Consider the following 22180-nt stretch of genomic DNA (forward strand, 5'->3'; position numbering starts at 1 on the left):
AAGCGGCAAACCTAGTTAGCTTTAGAAAGGGTTGCCTCCACTGTCCTCTAGAGAAGTTATTGTGGAGAGCACAAGTAAGGCTGGGGTCAGTTTGTAAGCTCAGTTACTGTGACTCAGGAAAGAGTGTTGACTTGGATCATGGAAGCCATGCTGGGGTGGGGGAGAAAAAAAAGATTTTTTTTTTTAACTGAAAAAGAGAAAAGTTTGAGATGTAGGTATGTGAATGTGGGCACATCTGCCCCCATCTCCAGGAGGAGAGGCGGATTTCACAAAAAAAGTAAGTTTTATATGCATAGCAAAAAGCCTGGTAGAGATGTTGTTAGGTGGCAGATGGTTATTTAAAAATGAACTTGGAAGAATATTCTGGATGGAGACATAGCAGAGATGGGTCCTGAGCAGACAGAAGACACCAAGGAGAGAATGTGGTAGAGAAGAGAATCAGGTGGGAAGGGCTGAGGAGAACACTGATTTCTAGAAGTCAGGAGCACAGGGAGACCCAGCAAAGGGGACCAAGGTAGTGTGGCCAGCAAGGAGAGACGACATCTGATGGAATCAGTTATGTTAGAACATAGTCAGGCAAGGTGAGGGAGGGATCGGTGGCTGTGGCACAATGAGAGGCTGCTAGAGGTCTCACGAGTGCCTCACTGGACAGACTGTAGAGAACAGAGTGTCAGAGGAGAGCTCTTTGGTTCTGGGGAAGCTTCCTGTTTGCAAAGATGCCAGTAGCTCAGCCTCTTAGTGTAAGTCCTGGAATCTCTTAGGAGAAAAACAGCCCAGAGGTGGTGGGGGCAGTGCCCTGTTGTCCTCTGGGATGCTCTTTTGAACTGCTACGTAACTGCTAAAAATCTTTACAAGGGAGTGGCATAGCCATGGGTGCAGTCTCAATTACTAGAAAGGTATAAGATTCCATGTTGGCTAATATGGAACATTTTCAAGACTTACGAAAAAGCATTTTTGTTAGCCGGGCATCAGTGATGCTTGCCTGTCATTCCAGCACCTGAGGAATAAGGCAAGACGATCGGGAGTTCATCTTTGTTTAGATAGCAAGTTCTGGGCTGGCCTGGGCTGCATGAGGCTCTATCTCAGTAAGTAAGCAAGTAAGTACAAGTACGTAGGTAGCCAGATAAAGACAAAGAGTGCAGTTTCTATCCTAAAACAATCTTTTCTGCACAAGAGGGATCCATTCTGGACACACTCAATCCCTTTCCATGTGAATGTTTTCACTTGAATTCTTTCTTTGAGCAATAGGGTTTATTAACCCTTCCTACACTGATCTAACGACTGCCTTCCACATATTGGGAACTGTTCTAGATATAGAGAAGTAGAGCCAGAACAGCTGATGAGAAGCCTTGCCCCCAAGGAGCATTTATTCTTGAGAGACATGAAACAGTAAGATAAAAATAGAAAACATGTACTCTTTCTTAGGTAGAGTTGTGGTTCATGGCCCAGATTTTTTTCTTTCCTAAAATGACTAGAAAACTACAAAAGATTAAAGCCGGGATTTACAGACAGGAGACAGCAGGCAGTGTGGGAGAGAAGGGTGTGCACTGCCAGCTCACAGCTCAGGTTCTGTGTAAGGAGGGGCAGCTGAGATGTCATGAAGGGGCAGAGTTGAGGATTCAGAGAGGTCAGCACTGCTGGCATTCATGGAACATGGAAGAGAGCGAGCCCTGGAGCCCCTCGGGTTTCAGTCTTCATCAGACATGTGTATGTAGAAGCCGTAGGCTGGTGGGAAAGCCAGGAACTCACAATGCTGAGCTTCTTAATGGTAAAGAAATGGGCTTAGTGCTGGTTCCAAGGCAGACAGGGGCAGAGACTGTGGATGTGAAACGGAAAGGACAGGAGTGGTTTCACAGAGTCTGGGCTCCACTGGACTTGGATGATGGATGAGACCTGCAGGGGAGAGTCTACCCCACCCAGCATCGCTGGTCTCTGCTGCTTCACTGGGCTCCCACCGCTGGGGCAGAGTCCTGTAGGGAGTTGACTCAGCGTTGCTAATCATCTAAGCACTGTTGCTGGGGACATCCTTCTTCTAATGGGATTCTTCTTACACAAGAAGAATGCTGCTGTAATTCATGGGTTCAAATGGGATCCACTTAACATTCTCTAGCAAATATGTGAGAAAATAGTTTCCTTTAAGAAACTGTTTTATGCGCATGTTTGTTTGTGGGAGTTTTCAACCTGAAATTTGCTGCCATTGTTAAGTGAAGACTTGGCCGAGGCCAAACTGGATGTCCTTAAGGTCCTCTTCCTGTGCCACTGGAAGTAATCCTCTCTCATGAACCGGCTCCTGCTGGCCTGTCCTTCATGACTGCTAGGGACAGCATAGCTAGAACTTAGCCATGGTAGGAACGTTAACACCATGGCAGTTGTCATGTGTTACAGTCTGTTTTTTTTTTTTTTTTTTTTTCCTCTGAGAGCCTGGTGGTTGAGCATTGCCAGTAAATCACTGCGAGGCTTCTCCCTGACTTTTAGTAAATAGTCACGTTCACCAAAGTATGAAAACAAGAAAAACTGTACATAGATAAGTTGAATAGTACAGTGGGATAACGCAGATTTCCACTTATTTAACAAATTTAAAAGCCTTTGATTATGAAAATATTAGAAAATATTAGAAAAGTTATCTTAGCTGTTCCCTAGAGTTGATCACATTTAGTGTGTGGTGTTTGTTGGTTTTAGTTTTTAAAAGACTTATTTACTTATTTTATGTATTTGAGTGTTTTGCTTCCACACCAGAAGATGGCGTCAGATCTCACGGGACTGCGTTATGGACACTTGGGTTCATGCAGGTGCTGGGACTTACCACAGAGCCTCCAGAAGAGCAGTGTGCTCTTAGTCACCAAGCCATCTCTTCAGCCCTGTTTTGGAGGTCTGTTGGGAGACAAGGTTTCATATATCCTAGGATGGCTTCTAACTGGTCCTCCTGCCTCCATCTCCCATGTTCTAGAACTACAGGTGTGCATTACCTGAGGTTTTTTTTTTTTTTTTTTTTTTTTAATTTCTTTTCAAATGGTATAAGTAATACAACCTATTTCAGTTTTCATAGTTTTTTTTATTCCTCATTCAGTATGTCTCATATTTGTGTTTGTTCACAGATTTTACCAAATCCTTATAGAGGATGCACCTCTAAATAGAACCAACCTTTTCCTCTGTAGCATTACATAGGAGCATTACATGGGAGCAGCATCAGGAACAAATGACGTTAGGAGGGGGGGATAACAAGAGTCACCATTTCTGTGTCTCCATTCAGCTTTCCCCGGAGGAGTGCTGTGTAACATCGTCAGCAGACACAGCTGGGTGCTCTGTGGTGCACTGTGGTCCCCAGCTGGGCCGTTGTTAGGGAGGCAAGTGTGTCCTAACTCAGCTCACTGTTACACAGAAGCCGGTTAGGAGTCTGTGTGACTCAGTTACTCTTCCTGTCTGTCTCTCCACTAGACTTTTGTTGTTCCTTAGCGGTGGGGGTGAGTCTAACTTATGTCTGTGTCTTACTCCTTTCCTTGGTGCTTCACATGGTGCTTCTTCACTTGGTGCTGGGGTGACACTGAGTGCTCAGCAGAGACAGCTGTGGAGGGAATCGGCAGCAGGTGCCCAGGCCCAAACATCCTCAAGGGAGCACCTTCGAAAGTGTCAGGGCTGGGAGAGTCAGTATGTGTGATTGACCCTGTCATAGATTTTCCTTCTTCTCTTTCCCTGGTCTTTGAGTTTTACTCCACTCTGTACCAACTTCCCTGACTGTCCTGTGTATTTCAAGTCAACTGTGCAACCATCACCCAGTTTTGTGACAGACACTAAAGCAAATGTGCCACAGGTTTGTTGACCCAGTGCTCCACACGCAGGTCGGAGTCCTGGGGGATGCAAAGGGCTTCCATCCCCCTTTGCTCTAGAGCTTAGCCAATGGGAACTGAAGGCTTCTGTTTCTTCACAGAGGAAACATGAGAACGGCAGTGCCCATACATGCTTCCTTCATGGCTGCCCTCCCCACAGCCTCATCCACTAAAGCAGGAGCAACTACTTCTAGAGTGGGGAGGGGAAGAAGGATGTCCTCCGTAGCCCATGGGGTCCTCCTAGCTGCAGTGCTGTGGCTCTGAGAAACAGTGAACCATTTATGGAGTTGTTAGTTGAGACAGCATCAAAAACACTTTCCTCAGACTGAGTGTGTTCAGGTGGTCTAATGGTGGCCCTGGATCCAAGCTTGCCATTTAGACTTCTAAAGAGGCTAACTGTGACTGAATAACCCAACCCAATGTCTTGTTTCTGTAGATACTGGGAAAGTATTTCCATTTGATGTGACTTTTAGCTTTCAGATCCTGGAAAGGGTTCATCGGGAATCTAGTCATTATCATTTGAGAAGCTATTCCTATGTGCCAGGCTCTATGTCAAACCAGAGTAAACGTGGAATTTGTCTCAGTTCTACTGGTGACTGAAGTGAGAGGCGTGGGAGGGTAAATGACTTGCTCTCAGTTGCTCAGTTTGGATCCACACCCAGCCCTGTCTAATTTTAGAGTTTCAGCTTATCATCATGGATGGTGTTCTCTGGGGGCCTGTCACACATATTTGAACTCTAAAAAATGTGACTTTTTGGTGTGGGATCAGTGACCAAGGACATGCTATCTTCTGTATGGCAGGCCAGGAACCAGGGTGATGTCCTGCCGCCTGCTCCTCTAAGGCTTGTGACAGGTGGTTGTTTTGAGGGAGGCAGATCTTTTTGCAAGGATCTTTATAAAAGCGAATGAACACCGAGTTCTTCTGACCATTCATGTGCTCATTTGTTTGGTAAAGTAAATACACATCTTTTTCTGCTTGTCAGCCTGTCCTATTTAAATATTAGAGTCTTGAAGTCCAGGCCAAATTCATGTTGTGTATTTAAGAAGACAATGAAAATTCTTTGAAGATATTCTCAACCTCAACAGGAAGGAGCCTAGGATTTGATTTTCTACTTGTTTCCAAACTGCCTCCATTTGGGGACAAATACTATTGTAACTTGTGTAGAATTTGGTGCCAATCAGAGTTAAAATGATAAAACCTGTACAATTAAATTAGGAATTGAATGCCTGTTTATGTACAAGACCTTAGATTAGGCAACAATTGGTCAGTCTTCTGGGAAACAGTTGCTAAATTTACAGTCAATTGACAGTCACTCACTGGCCTTATTTATAGCATTGTGTTCCAGGGGAAAAAAGTCTCTTCTTAAGACAAGGTCTCACAAAATGAACACTACCTTTCCATTTCTTGATATTGACTTGAGCTAGTTATTCACCACGTGCTGAGACAGTATACCAGGCACTCTGCTAGTCTCCAGCACTGGAGCCATTAAAGTGAACCCTGTCTGTAAGAGTTTCAGAGGCTTGAAAGAGATTTCCCTAGAGGAGAGAGGTGACTGTGTGGGCTAAGAAATGCTGTGCAAGGCTACTGCATCCACCTGCCGGTATGGGTGGGATTAGGGAGCCTCCAGGGAGACTAGCTATATGAACTGGGTCTTTGAAGAAGACTAGCTGTAAAGGAACCAAGGGGAGGCCCGTATTGGCCACAAAGAAGAGTGTATCTAGGTTCAGGAGTTACAGGAAGTGTGCCTTGGGTGGAACGAGAAGATTCTAAGACAGAGGCTAGAGAAGCCTCTTGTCCTGCCAGGTATTGTAGGTCACAGAATGCATGGGAAGCCTAAATGGGATGAGAAACCATGGTAGAGCAGCAGAGAAGGAGCATTCATTCTCACTTTCAGAGAGACTACTACGGCAGCAGAGAAATGCTTTGAGGCGATAGCCTGAAGTTTGAAAGTTGATTCAAAAGGGCTATGGCAGCTTGGGAGAAGAGGGCGTGGAGGCTTAGAGCCGGAGCATGCTGGTTTTCACAGAGGGGTCATGAAGTCAGGTGTACCTGGGAAGTGGTTACCTTCACAACATAGTGTGGGGGCAGTAGGTCACAGCAGGCTAAAACCAGTAGGACACAGGGAGGGCAGAATTCAGTTGAGCCTGCCAACTTACAGCAGTTCAAAGTGATGGATTATAAGTGGAGGAATGGGTTCGTAAAGAAGATGGCAGGTTTAGTTTTGAACATATTGGATCTGGGATCCTTGTGGGACAATTAAGGATGACCGAATGAGCATAAGGACTTTTCTTAATCTATTTACTCTTTTCGTAGGTTTTACTAAGTAACCCACCCAAGTGCTGGGATTATATGCATAAGCCACCATGCCTGGCCAGATGGGTTGGGGGTGGGGTTCATGTATCCCAGGCTGGCCTTGTGCTTAATATATAGCCTAGTATAACCTTGAGCTTCTGATTCTCCTGCCCTCATCTCCTGAGTGCTAGGGTATCAGCATATTCCCAGGTTTGTAGATGGAATATTTAATGTCTAAAGTTTGTAAGGTTGGACTGCAGATGATGACATACAGGTCTTACAAGTTGCTAGCCTGTGCTCTGCCTACCTTTATTGCAGCTGTTTGATTAGTACATACTAGAAACATATTTACTAGGAAATACACAGAGCTCACATGACACACGGCAGCTTGAGCTGCTCTAGGGCCTGGGGACGTGCTCTGGAAGACACGTTCATGTGATTGTATGTCTTTACAAAACCTGAAAGCCTAGATATTTAACAGTTAGCTATAGTTATTTGTCCCACCCCAAGTTTTCCTCTTTCTCCTTTTCTGTGTGGTGCTGATGCAGGGATCCCAGGCATTCGAGGATCCAGCTATAAGGAAAATTAATCTGGGATGCCCTTAGTATGGGCAGAATGGGGTCTGTCCATGTGTCTGTGGCCACTCCAATGTTTAGGTAGTGCTAGTCTAGTCATGCCAGAGTAGGAATGACATCCAGAAGTGTCCTGCCACTGGGACACCCTATGTGGTATATGACATAAAGGAGCAGGACCCATCTTTTACTGGAACGTGGGTTGTGTCCAAAGCCTCTGGTGTTGGAGTCATTCAAGCAGAAGAGTGTATCGTGTGCTAAGCCAAAACCTGGGCAATAGAAAAACTTCAACTCAGCTTAAGATCAGCTAGAACATCAGCCTGACAGAAAAGCAGATGCAGAGCTCTTCTGTGAAACCCAATCCTCCAGAGCTGGATAGTGAAGTAACAGGCAGAAACAGAGTCCAAAGACACCAGTGCCTTGGCTGCAGGCATCAGGTGTGCAGCCTGTCGGGAGGCTGGTGACATGCTTTCAGAACTGACTGCATGAGCATGGAGCAGGAAGTGTTCCTCCTGAAGACATTAGTCCTGCCCTATTTCTGGGCTCAGATGCATAACTGCTGAGTTTCAAGAAACATTCTAAGGCAGGAAGTGGGAGGCACTTTGAGCTGTCTGTCACAACTGAGTTGATGTCTACTTGTGGGGTTTGATGAGTGCAGAGCAAGTCCACACGCCAATGCAGTGTGCACCTTGGCCAAGGAGAGAGGCCTAGGCTGAGAGTTCTGAAGAGGATTCCTTAGGGGGCTTTATGTGACTAGCCAGGCACAGCGGCACGTTTGTAATCCCTGAGCTTGGGAGTGGAGGCATGTGGACCAGGGGTTCAGACCCCACAGCAGGCCAGAGGCCACTCTGGACTACCAGTGTCTAGAGACAAGTGTTTGTGTGACTGGCAGGGTTCAGTGCACACTGATTCCTAGTCAAAATAAGCACGTTATCATTTATGACTACGCACAGTGTGTGGAAGTGCACATCTCCATGTTCTTCTTGTGGGACTCACTCTGAAGGACACAACTTGTCAATTTAAATCAAAACACCATTGGTTTTTTCCTATAGTCTTTCTTTTTTGTGTTATTGGTTATTTTTATGTATTTACATTTCAAACATTTTTCCCTTTCCTGGTTTCCCTTCTGAAAACTCCCTGTCCTATCCCCCCTTCTATCTGCCTCTATGAGGGTGCCCCCCCCCACCTGCCCACTCCTGCCTCATCACCCTAGCATTTCCCTATGCTGAGGCATTGAGCCTCTACAGTACCAAGGGCAACCCCTCCCATTGATGCCAGATAAGGCAGTCCTCTGCTACATATGCAGCTGGATTTTAGCCTAAAAGCTTAGAATACCCAAGATATAACTCACAAACCATATGAAGCTCAAGAAGAAGGAAGGCCAAAGTGTGGATGCTTCAGTCCTACTTAGAAAGGAGGAACAAAATAATCACGGGATGTAGAGGAAGGGAATGATCTGGGAGAGAGAGGAAGGGGAGGGAAAAGGGGGCAGGATCAGGTGTGAGAGGAGGTGGGGAAGAAGTACAGAGGGTCAGGAAATTGAATGGAAGAGTGTGGTAGTGGGGGTTAGGGAACTGGGAGCAGCCACTAGAAAGTCCCAGATGCCAGGGAATCAAGAGGTTCCCAGGTCCCAACTGGGATGACATTAGCTGAAATACCCAACAAAGGGGAGAGAGAACCTGTAGAGACCATATCTAGTGGTTAGACACAGGCCCCCGTTGAGGGATGGGGCTACCCATTCATCTCAAAAATATTAATCCAGAATTGCTCCAGTCTAAAGGCAATGCAGGGACAAAGAGTAGAGCAGAAGGCCATCTAGAGACTGCCCCACCCAGTTTTTCTAAAGATGTACAAATAACACAGATGGGACTATTCTCTGAATAACGTAGATTTTTCTTATTACAAGTAGGGTAATTTCCATAACCACTTACTGTTTACTGTTTTGTTCTTTAATAGTTAAAATTCTTCCATATATAGATGTACTTGTACTTTTTAGACCAGGCTTCTATTGGTGAACACAGGGGATTTAAAACACACACATACACACACACATATATATATATGTGTGTATGTATATATATATAGAGAGAGAGAGAGAAAGAGAGAGAGAGAGAGAGAGCACATAATATATAATTCCCTTTACCTTTCTTCCCTCTAAACCTTCTCCTGCACCTCTCCCAACTCTTTCAAATTCATAACGTCTTTTTCTTTGATTGTTGTTACATATGTGTGTACCCATGTGTATGTACACACATGTGTATGTGTGTGTGCACTCACATGCATGTATGCATATGCATGTATTAAATACAGTCCACTCCGTCTGTGTAGTATTGCTTGCATCTGTGTTTCAGGGCTGGCTGTTTGGCACTGGCTAACCAATGGTAAGCTCTTCCCTGGAAGGCTGTTTCTCCCACTCTCGGCAACCCTTAGTTGTCTGTAGTTCTTTTTCTAGGTTTGAGGCCTTGCACCCTTGACCTCTTCCACATTAATATGTCTGTGGTGTCGTTCAAGTTCAGATCACGTTGGTGAGATATCATGGGTGTAGCTTCTCTGACATTTCTAGGAGACACAATCTCACAGCAAGCCTCCTGTCCTTTGACACTGACCATCTATCCATGCCCTCTCCCACAGTGACCCCTGAGCCTTTGGTGCAGGGCTATGCTGTAGACGAATCAGTTGGGACTGGGCTTCACAACACTTGTATTTTGATCAGTTATGGTTTCTGTAATGGTCTCTGTTGCAAAGAGATGTTTCCTTGATGAGGGGTAAGGACTACACTCTGGGTTGTCTCCTGACCTACACATGTTTGCTGCAGCATGTGCTCACCTGCCTTCATGCACATGAATATGCACACATGCACATACTATAGGCAAATTAAAAATGTTTACAAATTGAATGGGAGGAGATGGCTGAGCTGGTAAAAGCATTTACGTTCAACTCTGACAGCCTGAATCTGATCCTCAGGACAGATGGAGCTGACCCCTGCTACGCACGGCACAACTGGCCGGAAAGCCAGTTTGGAGGAGGAAAGACTTGCTATGGCTTGAAGTTTTGGGGTGTCTCAGCCTAGGGATACTTGGCTCCATTGACCCTGGGCTTCTAGTGACACAATATAGCTGGGGTTCACCTCATTGTCATCAGGGAGCACAAAGAGAGCAGGAGGAAGGGGCCAAGGACAAGATGTTCCTTTAGAGTACACACTACTGGAGCTGGAGACACAGGCCAGTGGTTAAGAGTGATGTGTAGGGGAGGATGGCCTTGTCGGGCATAGGTGGGAGAGGAAATCCTTGTTCCCATGAAGGCTAGATGCCGAGTGTGGGGGAATTAGAGGGTGGGGAGGTGGGTTTGGGGGGTAGGTGGGGTCACATCCTCATAGAAGCAGGAGGAGGAGGGATGGGATAGGGAGTTCCTGGGTGGGGTGGGGTATGGGGTAAGGGGATAACATCTGAAATGTAAATAAAATATCCAATTAAAAAAAAGACACCATGACCAAAAGGAACTTGGGGGGGGGGGAGGGTTTATTTCAGCTTACAGCACTCAGCCCACACTCCATCACTCAGGAAAGTCGGGGCAGAACTCAAGGCAGGAGCTGAAGCAGAAGCCATGGAGGAATGGTGCCTACCGGCTTGCTCGGTTTTCTTTTTTCCTAAGAAAGGGTTTCTTTGTGTAGCCTTGGTTGTCCTCAACTCACAAAGAAGTGCCTATCACCACCACGAAGCTCAGCTTGTTTTCTTATATTACTCAGGCCTACCTCCCGAGAGGTGATGCTGACCTGGTGAGCTGAACCCTCTGATAGCAATTATTAATCAAGAAAACGCCCTAGACTTGCCTATAGGCCAATCCTATGGAGCCATCTTCTCAATTAAGAATCTTTCTTCCAAGCTGGGAGTGAAAGCAATCATCTTTAATTCCAGAATCAGAGGAATCAGAGGCAGGGTGATCTAGGATTCAAGGCCAGCCTGGCCTACTAAATTCCAGGACAGCTAGAGCTACATAGTGAGACCCTGACTCAAAAAACCAAAATGAATAAAATGAATGAGTGATCTATCAGTACGTACACCTGCATTGCAGAAGAGGGCATCAAATCCCATTACAGATGTGTGAGAACCTCTATGTGGTTGCTGAGAACTGAACTCAGGGTCTCTTGAAGAGCAGTCAATGCTATTAACTACTAATCCATCTCTGGGATTCTTGGGACAGTGGTGGGGGACTTCCATCCTCTCAGAGAAGGGGACGGGTGCTGGGGGGGCAAACCTGGAGGTGGGTAGTGACTGGGATATAAAGTGAATAAATAAAAAGAAAATAAATAATCTCTAAAAAAAAAAAAAAAGTGCTTTCTGTTTTTTTCAGAGAACCTGAATTTGTTTTTCAACATTCACATTGTGTGACTCAAGACCACCTGTAACTCCAGCTCCAAGGGATCTGACCTCTTTTCTGGCTTAGAGGGAACTTGAATACATTTGAATACATTTCCACACACATGCACAGAGGATTAAATAAAAATGTTAAAGCCTGGTATGTGGGGTTTTTTTCAGTCTCAACACTTGGGGGCTAGAGGGTAGGTTCAGGGCCAGCCAGAGCTACATTTGAGAACCCATCTTTTGAGTGTGTATGTGTGTGAGTGCGCGCACACACACACACACACACACACACACACTCTTTAAGATCCGTGTCGTTTCCACCAATTCCCAATAACTCATCAAATTATGGCTTCACTAGTGAGTTGGTCCATCAGTGAGATCAGGATACTCAGGATCCGGTCACTTCCCCAAAGCCCAACTCTGCACATTGCTGCATCAGGGACCATGCCTTCAACATTCAGCATTATGGGGGGACATTTAAGTTCCCCAGCATGATTTTTGGTGACTTTTAAGATGCACTGGAGGTAAAACAGTCAGCAGAAGGGTGGGGAGTGATGGTAAAGAGGTTTATAGTGGAAAATGTTGGGTTTTAAGATTCACTGTATTACACTTTTGTTTCTTCTGTAACAATGAAGCGTTTGAGGTTTCTAGGGACAGGAAGCTGAAGAGTAACATGCCAGAGTTTATTTTAATCATGACAATGAGGAAAACCTTGAAGTGTTCACCCACCCTGCTTTTCAAGTTTATCATGTGCACAAGATTTGCAGAAGTGATGACCACATTAGATAAGATTTGAATACGAAGAGTTTTTCTTTCCAGATTCAGTATTCAGTGACATTTTAAAAGGTTGATGGCTCCTTTCCTTTAGATTATGGAGTTGTAACCAACAGCAGCAGATTAACTACATAGTGACGCAGTAGCACTTTCGACCTTGTTGCAAACCCCATTCACCTGGAAGGACTTCTTCAAAAGGGAAGACCCCAGTAAGGAAAACTCTGGGGTTGCAGGCAAATACAACCACTCCTGGCTTTTTTTAATGGGTGGTAGGGATAAAAACTCAGGTTGTCATGCTTGGGGGACGAGTGCCCTTCCCCACTGAGCCATTTCCCCAGTTCTAATAAAGGTCTTCTTAAAATAAAGCTCATACTTGGTTTCTCTTGAGAAGATTTTTATTTTCTGTGCCAGGCATCAAGCCCAGTGCCTTGCACGTGTAGGCAAGTGCCCTACCACTAAGCCGTGCTGACTCTGTTTTAAGCCCATTTCAAAAGAATTAATGCCTTCCTTTCCTAAAATTTCCACTGTTAGGCACACATATGGTGTGGTTTGGTGTTAAAGTATTCTTTTGGTTTTTGTTTATGGTCCTGGGGATTGAACCTAGGACCTCAGACATACTAGGCAAGCACGCTACCACTGAGGCACAAATCCAGCCCCGGGTTCCATATTAGTGAGCATAGTGTCTGTGCCTAGATAATTTTGATCTACTATGAAATATCACAGCAGAACCCATTTTATGCATGAAGCTATAATTACATGTCTTACTTTTACTGTAGAAGGTGAGGTTAGCTGATATAAAAAAATGTGCAGCTCATAAAGCCCTAAATGATTATCAGCCTGAAAACGAAAGCTCAAGGAAGTAATAAGGATAAGACTGAAGCCAGCAGAAGTCCGTCCTTTCTGACAGTCAGTTATCAGCTGTGTTGGGCTATCACTAGTCTGTTGGACACTTACCTACTCAGTATACCCAGCCTCACCCATCATCTTAACCAGAGATGTGAGTCTGAAGGAAAGACAAAAATAGATTCCTTGGCTTTAAAATGAGCCCCCCAGTTCTACAGAGGGACCACCTGTCTCTTGGGAAAGATGAGAAGGTTCCCATCATCCCAGCTCGAGCCATCTTTTGTCTTAGCCATAGTTTCCATTGCTGATCATTTACTAGGAAAACATTCCAGTGCGTGCTACCGACCACCAAAAAAGATGAAGCGGAGATGCTCGGAGATGCTCGGCATGCCTCGCTATTTATAAGAGCATATTTCCCCAAAAGATGGGAAAGTCCAAGTCTTTAAATACTCAGAGAAAGAGGGAAATAATGGAAAAACTCTCCAGTCTCTGTCCTAGTGGTCCTGGGACATCTCACAAATCATTTGGATGGGCTCTTAAGCAAGTCACATAACAACTGGAATTTTCTATTAATTACCTCACTTTCGGTTTGTGGCTAAAGTCTCTGGCCACAAGACTGAAGAACAAGCAAGACAGAGACCAAGCTGCTGGTGGTGTGGGAATGTGAGCCCCTCTGTGGCCAATGGCTGGAGCTCTACTCGAGGGCAGGCTCAAGATTGAAAATACTGGGATAGCAGTGAGTGACTTGACTTCTTGTAGTCCAGGTTAGCCTTATGTTTGGAGTGGGACCTTTACTCACTCTGTCAGCTCTTTCCACTGGGAGCTTCAGTGAGCGCACCTGATTGTGTGGCGTCACATGTTCACTGTCATCTGCACAGGCGATCACTGTCTGCACAAGTGATCTGTTGCCCATCCTTGGCTTTGGGACATGAGTGCTTAGGTTGGGTTTGACTTTTGGCAACTGCTGGATACATCTGTCTGTGGTACAAGCCCCGAATCTGTCAGTCATGGGTCAACCAGAGAAACAGAACCAGAAAGAGATACACGTGCATATGCACTTAGGAGCTGGGTTATGTTTCATGGCTGTCTAAACGTCCAAAATGAAAAGGGGAAGAGAAGATCATCTTGTAGGTGTGAGCCAAGAAATACCATTGGAAGCTGTCTTCAACAGGTAGAGCGTCTGCTCCCCTTCAGAAGGCCTTCTTCTAGCTTTTAAGGACTTCTAACTATTTCAACCAGACTTACACAAAATAATCTCTTAATTGCACAGAGGGTCTTTTCATTTATATTCGTGAAATCGCTTCCCCTAGGGCTGAGGCTCTGTCAGTAACATATTTGCAAAGCAAACCTTCTAACTTGAGTACAAAGCCCTCCGCCCATTTACAGCAGGTTCCAGGCAGGTGCTCTACCAATGGGTCATTACACCCCCCCCCCCCCCCCCCCCCGGCTCCTAGCCTGGTGTTTGATTTGCTGGAGGCTCTTTGATTTGGCACCCTGAGAGAAGCCATGGAGAAGCTGTCAGGAAAGTTAATACTGCCACAGAGATACCTCTGTAGCCACTGGGGTTGGGGGTGGGGGAATCAAGACTCAGGACGCTGCTGCTCTCAAAGCATCTCATCTTTTATAACACTCCTGTGTGCTTCAGCTAGGGAAGCAAGATTGGCTAATTTTGTCAGGATTAGACCCTCTTCTTGGGTGTTCACAGGTTGCATGCAGCTAGGAACATCTGTAATTCTAGCTGCTCCGGAGGGGACCAGCTTGGGTAACATAATCAGACTGTAGCTCAGAAATCAGGTTTATATGACACAAATTCTTTTGACTGGAAAATGTTTGACTGGAAGATAAGCTTTTTTCATCTTTTTATTTATTTTATTTTTGAGACAGAGTCTCACTATGTAGCTCTGGCTATCCCAGAACTCATTATGTAGACCAGGCTATCCTCAAACTCACAGAGATCCACCTGCCTCTGCCCTCGAGTGCTGGGATTAAAGGCCTACATTACTATGCCTAATAATTTCTCTTTTCTCTTCTTTTCTCTCTCTCTTTTCTTTCCTTTTTTTTTTCCTTTTCCTTTTTAAGGCTTAAAAACTAAAGGTTAGAAGCCACAGCTAGTAGAAGCCAAGTTCTTATTTTATCAAAGAAAATAGTGTAGTTCTCTGAGAGCAGACATGGTGGTGCACACCATAATCATGGTACTGGGGAGGCCAGAGGAGAAGGATTGCCATGAGTCTGAGGCCAGCCTGAAACACAATAGGCGAGTGTCTCAAAACAGAAAAACCAAAAGCAAAAATGCAATGGGAAGAATCCCTGTGGTGAGCTTGTTCTGCAGAGGATGCTAGCATTTGCTTGTTATGTCTGTCCACTGTTGCAGGTGTTACGGTTGAAGAAAAAGTGGTAAAGCACATGGGACCACGAATGTGTGGGAGTTTATTTCTTGTAACTGTTTGTGAATATATAGTTATGTCAAAACTAAAAATGTAATCAAGTGCTGCAGATACAACACTGCTGTTGTATAGTTGCTAAAATGCCTACTTAGCAGACATGAAGCTCTGGGTTTGACTGCTAGCATGAAAAAAACCAGGTTGGCACATGCCTGCAATCCCTGGACTGGAAGTGGGAATCAGGAGTTCAGGGTCATCCTTAGCTACTCGTGGAGAAGTCAAGGCCAGCCTGGGGTAAGTAAGTCTTTGCATAAAAAAGAAACAGAACAAAGAACTTTTATAATGTGAACATTCATTTTCTAGTATGTCTTTTAAAACCATCCATGCGTCTTTGCTGGTTATGATAACAAGATATCCTAGCACTGAAGGCAGGAATATCAAGAGTTTAAGATCTGGGCTGGAGAGATGGCTCAGCAGTTAAGAGCACTGACTGCTCTTTCAGAGGTCCTGAGTTCAATTCCCAGCAGCTACATGGTGGCTCACAACCATCTGTAATGGGATCCAATGTCCTCTTCTGGTGTGTCTGAAGACTGCTACAGTGTACATAAAATAAATAAATAAATCTTAAAGTTTGTAAGGTCATCTTTGTTTATATAGTAAATTCAGGGCTAGCCTAGACAGTGGGACCTTGTCTCAAAGAAACAAAAACAAAAACAAAACCAACCTTTATTCTTTTAAGATATCTGCCTACAGCTAGTTCTGTAATCCAACTGGAAAAAATATAAGTCAAAATGGAAGGAACACAGGGTATATATATACCTTACATATAATTTTTTTAATACATTACAATTATAAAATGAAACTCCAAATAATAAGCAGAGCCCTTGATTACCTGCAGTCATGTGGCCTGCAGTCTTTGACAGCATACTTCTTTCTGAATTACACTGTCATATCAGTTTTGAACAAGGTTTCCTTGCAACTTTGCACATCTATGTTTGCTTGTTTCAATTCTTTGAATAAGACACAAGAACCTAGAAACACATTTTCCAGATCCCAGTAACATGGCACACACCAGTAATCCAAGGGCTTGGTAAGTACAGACAGAATCGGGAATTCAAGGGCACCCTTGGCAACATAGTAAGTTGGAGGGTAGGTAGGGCTATTTATGATTCTGACTCAAAATGCCCCAACGTTCAAGAGAGTTAAGTAAATTTGTAATTTGTAGAGTCACTGGCATGCTAAGTATTTACATGCATGTATGTGTACTAGGCAGTATGTGAAATAAAATTTTAGTGTGTTTCAGGAACTGTCCTAGGAAAAGTCTGACATCCTCGCAGGAACAATACCTCTCCCACATCTCTGCTGATAGACTCAGAACCTTTGGTGACCGTGTGGCTTATTTTTTTCAATATACAAAACTTCTGGTCTTACTATGTAGAACTTTTCCTAGAGAAGTAAAATTGAGCCACTCATTTTGAAAACAGTTTTTAAAAATCTATAAACAATTCTTTTAAACACTGTCTTAAAAGAAATCTTCATGCCTGGGGGTGTAGCTTCATGGCAGAGTGCTTACTTGGCATGACTGAGACCTGGTTCAGCATCCAGCACCACACATTCACAAAAAGATGCTTCAACTTGAATGTCATTTCCCATTTCTCCAGCAATTTTCAGGCCATAAGATTCTGAGTTGAAGAACAGGGAGGAGGGCTCCGTGCTCTGCTCCAAGGTTAGGAAGCAGGTATTTATGAGATGTGATGGAACTTGGAGACTATCTGAGAGGCTGCTAGAGGCAGCAGTGTGGTGGGGTTGGGCTGCATCATTGAGGTTAAGAAGCTTCAACTTGAAGTTGTCCATGGTGTGCCCTGCCTACAACTGCCCAACCAACGGTGGGAAGGACTTCTCTACTGTTTCTCTTCCATCTTTTTTTTTTTTTCTATTTTGAGGGGTTTTTCTCCAGGGTGCTAGGGATCCAACTCAGAGCATGCATCGCCATTGAGGCTCCACCCCTGCTTCTCCTAAATGTGATCACCTGGTCAGTAACCACACCCCAATCTCAAGGGTGGCTCCTACAGTTGAAGGTTAGGAGCAAGCCCAGCCGCTGAAAATAGTTCCCTAGCCCTGCACTAGCAGGTAACTCAAATGTCTGACAGCTGCATGGGCTTATTGGGAGGTAATATTTGTGTCACACAAACCTGTATCCTCACTGAAGCTGCCCTGGCAGCCCAGGCCTCACTGGGAATATGTCACTGGCTATGTGTGCAGGCGTTGCCCTTCGAGGAGGTTTGGACAGACACTTACTCATCAGCCTTTGGGACTTTCGGAAATAGTAGTGCTTTTGGTAAGGGGGGAGGAGCTTTTGTGTCCCAAAATAGCATTAGCTATCATCATTTAGACAGAGTGATTTCTATATACAGCCAGGGCTTCTATATATACACGCACACATTGTTTATGGAGCAGTATTTTAAGATCCATGTCACAGTTTTCTGGTTACTTTATGGTGGGAAAATTCAATTGGAAAAAATGTGCTTAGCTCTAGTGGGGCAGTAAGGTAAAATAAGCATTTTCTAAAAAAAAAAAAAAAAAAAAAAAAAAAAAATAGAGTTTGCTGTTTTATTTTTACTTTAGCCTTAAGGAGTACAGAAGTAGTTAACTCCATAAATGATATTCATCCTCACTACTTCTCTTTTGGCAAGTTAAGCCCCTGTAGCTCTTCTTGTAATAGCAGATCAATTACCATAGCAGACAGTGGTTCTACAGGCATGTGTGGAAGCATGACTCTGTGTATTTGGTAGAAAAATCTATAAGAAAGTTGCTCTTTGTGTGAGTTGTACATCTTGCAGTTGAGGGTTTTTCTCTGAGTCTCTGCGTCTGTTGAGTGGAGGGGTAAGGAACAGCCTGTTTCTGTACCATCCAGAGTGGCACGGCTTGAGAGCCAGCTGTGGCTGTGGCAGTGTGCGTTAAGGCCCTGTGATTGTTGGCTGCTTAGCCTTCTTTCCTGTTCTGTGTAAAGAATGAGCATTGGGCCCGGTGCTGTGGGAGAGGGGTGGGAAGTGCGGTCCTCACAGGCAAGAGATGAACCTCAGTGGAAGGCAGGTGGAGACAGGTATTCTGGGAGAATTAGACAATGTGCTCAGAGTTCAGAATTGCAAGAGTGTTTCTACGTGGGGAAAATGGAAACACTCCCCAATACACTTAGGTAGAGTTATCAATCAAGGGTAATGTTAACACATTAAAAGCCCAGGAAGGCTCACAAACTATCAAGAGTCTGCCCACCTAAGGTGTCCTGGGTGATGGGACTAATCCCTACCCACATTTGTAGAAAGGCCTCTCTCTGTCTGTATGCAAACCTCTGTGCCCTCTCACCATCCAGGTGGATCTCCCCTAAGACAGCTGCCCACTCACCAGAGCTGGATGGAGCCTGCTGACACCTCCGCTGTGTGTCCTCTGTGGTCCTATTGTGGTCACCGTGAAGTCTTTCCACCACCCTCAGTCAGGACCACATCCATCCCATCTCTCCCTCTTGTGTTCAGGATTCAGAATGATGACTTGTAACTGGTGTAACTTGAAACTTCTGGTCCGCACTCCCAAGACCTTAGTGACCCTGTATCTTGCTCTCTTTGGAGACTGTGGGATCATCTTCCCCTTTATCAATGATTCTAAACAAAGAACCTATGATGTCTTTTGTGCGGCTGTCTACCTGTTACCTGTCCCCGTATCACCCTTGATTCCCTGGAGCTGGAAATGTACCAGGATGTCTGGCTTTGAGGTCAAGTTTGTATGACTGGCACAGGGTTGCTCCTCCATAAACGTCCTGCCCCTGCCTTTTGGACATCATAGTTTGTGTCAGCAGTATGATCACCACTGCTAAAGCCTGTGGTCTTTGCACTTTGTAAAAGTATCCATCTCCTCATAGTCTTCTGTAGGATCTGTCACTCTTCGGTGCTCTCTAGATGTCACCTATTTCCTGCCATGGGAGAACAGAGCTTCCAAGACAACCTCACTGGTTCTTCCTCATTTCTGGTATTGGTTTTTCTGAGCCTGATACAAGCCAGTGTTATCTTGCAAAGATACACTCACACACATACACTGGGTGGGTCTCTACCAGATCCACCTGGCCCATTCTAGTTAGGCTTTGTCTTTGTGAAGCCACCAGCCCTTTCATTTGAATTCTTTGAGGCTCCACCTGACCTGTCTTTGGATACGACCTGCCTCCTCTTGTACCCTCCACCTTACATTCCTGGAACTCATGAGTTCCTGTGAAAACAGCAGTTACAAGTTGGTCTGAGCCGACCCTGAAGTAGTGGGTCGAGAGGTGTGGGGGACATTGGGAACTAAGAATGAAATGGTCTCTTTTTGATGTTTCTTATCAGTAATATGCACAGTAGAAACCAAAAAGATAAATGCATAATATATTTAAAATTTATATTCGTGTATGTGTGTGTGTGTATGTACACACACACACATACTACACACAAGTACACATGTGGAGGTCAGAGGACAACTTATGGGTATGGTCCTTTGCTTCCATATTGTGGGTCTCAGAGATCAAAGCCAGGCCCCTAGGCTTGGCCATGAGTGCTGCTGCCCCCTGAGCCATCTTGCCAGCCCATCAATACATGACTAAATGATAAAGGCTGAGGGTGCAGAGAGTAGGCAGAGGGAGGAGGTGCTGATGGCAGTCAACTCCCTTGACTGCACTGTGCACCGTGAGAAGAGTATCCATCCAAACCTTCATCCGCTGTCACCACCGCCCTGTCCTGTCCTGACCCTGCCACTGTCCCCACTCACTTGGAATATGAAGTATCTTCCTGTCTGGCCTCGCTGCCCCCCGCCCCCCGCCCCTATGCTCTTTTCCACCAGCTGCTCGGGACTGTCACCACAGCAGCCATGGTGACTACTGTCACCACAGAGATCGCACCCGTTCTGCTCAGGGCCTCCAGGGCCTCGCCCTCCCAGAGTGAAGTCTGAAGTCTGTGCCGTGGTGTTAACTTTCCTCACTGCTGTGACCAGATACCTGACAGAACACCACTGAAAGGAAGGGGGGTTGTTTGGGTTCATGGGTTTGTGGGAACTTCCTGTCAGGGAAGGAAGGCATGGCAACAGATGGTGCGGTGACTGTCACGTGTATTTACATTTGAGAAGCAGAGACTGGTGAGTGCTGGTGCTCAGTGTGTACAAGGTGTGAGACACATATACACACACACTCACACTCACACACGCATGTACACACTCACCCACACGTGTACACACTCACACACATACATTCAGACACACACGTGTACACACTCACACACACATGTACACACTCACCCACACATGTACACACTCACCCACACATGTACACACTCACACATATACATTCAGACACACACGTGTACACACTCACACACATACATTCAGACACACATGTACACACGCACACACATATATTCAGACACACATGCACACACACACACACACACACACACGTACACACACACACACACACACACGTACACACACTTTATATAGTAGGGAACCCTAGCTTGTGGAATGGTCTTTCCTCCCTTCATGAAACCTCCCTAGAGACTGTCATAGTCAAGCCCTGAGGTGACTCTAAGTCAGCCAAGGAGACAGTGAAGGTAGCCATTGACTTTGTTTCACTATGATGCCCCACCCTGCCTTTTAACTCCTTCCCTCTGCTGGTTCTGTTCAGGCCACATTGTCCCTGTCCTCTTCCTTCAGCCCCTGAAGCACTCCCTGTCAGGGCCTCTTCTGCTCTCTCCCCACACACTACCCAGCCCATTCACTTGCTTAGTTACCTGTGTCCCTCTTTTTTTTTTTTTTTTTTTTTTTTGGCCTGGCAGGAAGGGCTTCCTCCATCCACGCTGTGTTAGATGCAACTCACCACCTTTTCTCTCCTCCCCACACTCCAAGAACAACCCCTTGTGCCTTTCTGTCTATTTCTCTTAGTGTCTGCCTTCCTACTAGAATGTTCCTCGAGAGCTAAGCTTTGTTCTGTTTCCTGTAGGGTGGCCAGTCTGTTGAATTAGTGAATGAACCCATGTGACTGTTGAGTTCTTATTACTTACAGAGTATTTATGACCTAGGCAGACTCTAGGCAGATCTCCCCTGACCAGTCTGCTCACGTGTTGTAGATCAGATTAAACCCAATTCTCATGATATTTAAAGTGTGTTGACTTCTTGACTAACACCATCTAGTTTGCTTGGAAGATCTTTTTTTTTTTTTTTTTTTGAAGATTTATTTATTTTTAAGTACGCCGATGTTTTCCCTGATGTGTTTAAGGGTGCCAGATCCTTTGGAACTGGAGTTGCAGACAGTTGTGAGCTGCTGTGTGGGTACTGGGAATTGAACCCAGGTCCTCTGGAAGAGCAGCCCCCTTAACCGATGAGCTGTCTTTCCTGCCCTTCCTTGGGAGATCTTAACTCCAGCCATTAAATTCTATTTCCCATCTCAGGTTATTAGTACTCAGGGACCAAGCTCAGGCTTTAGAGAACACTCATTTATTTTATCATTAGTCCCATAGAGCTGGCTCTTGGGAACTTTATTGATTTCTGTTTATTGAGTTCCTACTGTAGCTTTGTTAGGAGGCCTGCCAAGCATTTCATTTGCTCTGTCCTGGGTGAGCAAGGGAGCGGTGACGTCCCATGCTGACGGGCTGCCTGGAGCAGAGCAGCACAGGGATAATGGCGAATCTGAAATACCAGCTTGTTTCTCTTTACAGGATTGCCTATTTATTTACTTCCTGCCCTGAGTCATGTCTGAAGACTCCACGGGCTCCCCTTGCCGTGTGCTCAGATCATTAGGTCCCTCTGACTACTGGATGTCATTTTTGTATTAGTACAGCTGTGTGTGCTTGTTCCCAGTTTGGTTCTACTTCAGCCACCCCCTTGGCTCTCCTCCCCAGCTGTTTCAGTTTGTCTACTGCTGAATTTCACGTCACTGCCAGCAACGAGGAAGAGCAAAGGCGGCTGTCTGTTCATCAGGCAGCGGATGACACATACACGTGTCAGCCTAATCCTGTCGAGTGTTGACATCAGTGGATGATCAAAATACAGATGGTATCTGATGCTGAATGTTTGGGCCTAGCAGCACACAGATGTGGCAACTCCTTATCACCCTGGGCTGGCT

The 22180-nt window shown here is 45.3% G+C and overlaps 1 protein-coding gene across 4 annotated transcripts in view; it reads left to right on the top strand.

The window, feature by feature from the left end:
- The window catches only part of Cnnm2 (cyclin and CBS domain divalent metal cation transport mediator 2), a 127814-nt gene that overhangs the window by 66460 nt on the left and 39174 nt on the right, over positions 1-22180 (top strand). The window contains exon 2 of one of the 4 annotated variants that reach the window (XM_076923719.1): positions 11040-11203. The exons of the other annotated variants lie outside the window; for them this stretch is intronic. Coding sequence (XP_076779834.1) covers positions 11040-11077 — 38 coding nt within the window. The 3' untranslated portion in view covers positions 11078-11203. Of the gene's footprint in view, positions 1-11039; positions 11204-22180 lie in introns of those variants that run through there. 4 annotated transcript variants of the gene reach the window in all.

Source organism: Arvicanthis niloticus, chromosome 1, assembly GCF_011762505.2.
Source record: "Arvicanthis niloticus isolate mArvNil1 chromosome 1, mArvNil1.pat.X, whole genome shotgun sequence".
NCBI classification, from domain to species: domain Eukaryota; kingdom Metazoa; phylum Chordata; class Mammalia; order Rodentia; family Muridae; genus Arvicanthis; species Arvicanthis niloticus.